A 2918-nucleotide genomic window follows, 5' to 3' on the forward strand; every position below is an offset into this window, starting at 1 on the left:
TAGTTACTAAATTTTTAATTATTCTTTAAAATATCCAATTCACCAATAAATCACTAATGTTAAATAAATACCCTTTTGTTTTCTAACTCTTCGTTGTTTTGCTGATGGAGAAGTCGTAAATTGATCTCAAGTCCATGCGAGTGTTTAAAAGAAATTGTAGAAGCATCATGTATACACGTATTTCACTTATACCACCCCAAATATTTACCCTAACACTTCGTTCATATGTCCATCATCGAAGATACCACCCTTATCACCAGTCACCAAAATCGTATCACAAAAAGCTCATCACCCATGTAGAATATTACAAATATATTTTATCGAATGTATATATTTAATTAATCTATAAAATATCATATTATTATGATTTATTTGCTTTTTTTTTTTTTAAAACATGATTTGTTTGCTTCTTATTGATTAGGTATACATACATCCGCATATAAGCGTTTTCTGCATTTTCCTTAATAAAGTAGCGGCCCAACCCACCAAAAGGTTGGCTATTTAATATTTAGTTAAGGCCCAGGTACTAGATAGATGGAGCAAATGTTTGTATGATTGCTTCAATGTCCTTTCTTTTACATTGTCAGGCAATACCAATGGTTTATAGGAAGACTCAGGAAAGATCTCTCGTTTGAGTCTGAGGTTGTAAGTGTATTACTTAATCTAAGATTTTACAGTTAGTTATTTAATTTTTGTAGTTTTAAGGTTATTGTGGAAGCTTAAAGAGTGATTTATCTGATTAATTAATAGTTAAAATACACAATTGTCATAATTATCTGGCTTCTTTATTTTGATTTTTTTTTAATTTTTTAGTTGAGTTTTGTATTATTATTATTATTATTATTATTATTATTATTATTATTATTATTATTATGTTTGAATTTAGAATATCTAAATATTGAGAAAGTTACAAAAATATGGTATATATATATTTTATTTCTATTTAAAATTCTAAAATAGTGTAATTATTTTTAGATAAATTTGTATTATTTTTATATGTTTTATTTTTATATAATAAATATTTTGTCATAATAATTTTTCAAATTAAATTCTGAAGTAAACTTACTTTACTGCACATTATCTAATATAAACTAAGCCGATATATGGTATTTAACTTTTAATTTTATTCATAATTATTGAATTTATTAATTTTATTTTAATAATATGATAAATAAATTTTATTATTTTTTAATTGATAAAGCACATTTGATATTTTGCTAAATATTTTAGCTGATAACTGATTAAGTTTGACATCCATTCCCCAATAGCCTATAGAATTAAGTTGGACCAATTGGTTAGGGGAGAAAGAAAATAAATTTAAATTTCTTAGACAGCTCTTTTCAAGCTCACGGAAGGTTAACTACACTGGATCATTACTCCTCCAAAAAATGATTGTACCAATTATTTCATAATCACTAAAATAACCCTAATTAACCAATGCACCCATAGGTCGTTCTAGTACACTACTTTTACTTTTGTTTGTCTTCCACCTTCAGCTCTCACAGCCCCTTTATATAACCCTCCACCGCCCCTCTCTTCCTCTCGTCCCAAAACATATCTTTCTCTCTTCTCTCTCTCTCTCTCTCTCTCTCTCTCTCTCTCTCTCTTTCTTACAGATTCCAAAGAAATGGTCTCTCTCTTTCTCGATGCAAAATCACAGAAAATGGAACAAAATCTACCGTTGATAGCCAAAAGAATATGGGAAACCGTGCGTGTTATCTTCTTCATGCTGCGAAAGGGCATATTAAAGAGAAAGCTTCTGGTTGATCTCAACATGATGCTTAAACGCGGCAACAAGATTGCAACTAAAGCCATAGGGAATCTCATGTTCCACCATCATGACCACCACCGTGACATCTCCTTCCCTGCCCCACCCCACGAGTACGAGTTCAGCTGCAGTAACACCCCCATGTATTCACTTCCCTTCCATGTCAACAAGCGTCGCCACCATCACCACCACCACCGCCACCATAATAACTTCTTCTCATGTGCATTCCACACTCCACAAACTCTTGATGATGATGTTACAACCATGAACGCTGTTAAGCTGGCTTTGGAGATGATAAACAACAACAGCAATGAGGTGATGATGGAGGCGTCTCCCATGTTGCCGGGGTTTGGCAAGAGCCCAATGGTGAGACAATTGAGGATAACGGACTCGCCGTTTCCATTGAGAGATGTTGATGATGATAATGGTATTGTGGACAAGAAAGCTGAGGAGTTTATAGAGAAGTTCTACAAGGAACTGAGGCAGCAGCAGCAGCGAAAGAAATGAGAGAGTGGCTGATCGATGAGTGAGAAGGGTGTTGTGGTTTCAATTTGGTTCTATTGTTAATAAAAAGTTTCATGGAGTCTATGTTCAGGATCTCAATGTTCTTGATGTTGAAGAAGGCTGTAATTAAGCAATGAATTAAAATGAGGTGTATATTACAGGGAATCAAAACTTGATCCTTTGCTTAATTGCTATATATTTCAGTTATATTTGTATACACTAAATCAATAAATGCTTTATATGGATGAAATTTTGGGATATTTAAAGCTTTTTAATCATTTGTGGACTTTATCCTTTTTTTTTTTTTTAATTTTTTGCGAGAATTGAAATTTCCAGGATTGGAATTCCCTATATATATATATATATATATATATATATATATATATATATATATAGTGATATATTAACCCTGATTAATTAAGATTTTATTAATTTAAGGAATTAATTAAAGATTTTTCAGTCACTTTTAATTAATAAGCACAGCTTTTACTGGGTTTGCCATCAGCCCCACTTATTTGTCCTGATGAGATTCCACTAAGTTAAAGCAACACAATTAATTAGCTGGCCCTCTGCTAAATACAATCAACTTTTTCAACTTTTTCTTTTTCTCTTTATTTGGTTTCCTACTTTGAAATTTTATAAGAAA

General features: G+C 31.4%; 1 protein-coding gene across 1 annotated transcript; it reads left to right on the forward strand.

Annotated features, from left to right (window-relative positions):
- The first annotated feature begins 1529 nt into the window (after window positions 1-1529).
- On the forward strand, window positions 1530-2532 carry LOC110639865 (uncharacterized). The gene has a single exon (XM_021790969.2). It carries the CDS (start codon window positions 1628-1630, stop codon window positions 2273-2275), a length of 648 nt encoding a protein of 215 aa, XP_021646661.2. The 5' UTR covers window positions 1530-1627; the 3' UTR covers window positions 2276-2532.
- The last annotated feature ends 386 nt before the right edge of the window (window positions 2533-2918 follow it).

The sequence above is a fragment of the Hevea brasiliensis genome, chromosome 1 (genome assembly GCF_030052815.1).
Source record: "Hevea brasiliensis isolate MT/VB/25A 57/8 chromosome 1, ASM3005281v1, whole genome shotgun sequence".
NCBI lineage: Eukaryota > Viridiplantae > Streptophyta > Magnoliopsida > Malpighiales > Euphorbiaceae > Hevea > Hevea brasiliensis.

Excerpts from the sequence above, each read along its gene's own strand:
- LOC110639865 (XM_021790969.2), top strand. The coding sequence starts at position 1,628 with ATGGTCTCTCTCTTTCTCGATGCAAAATCACAGAAAATGGAACAAAAT.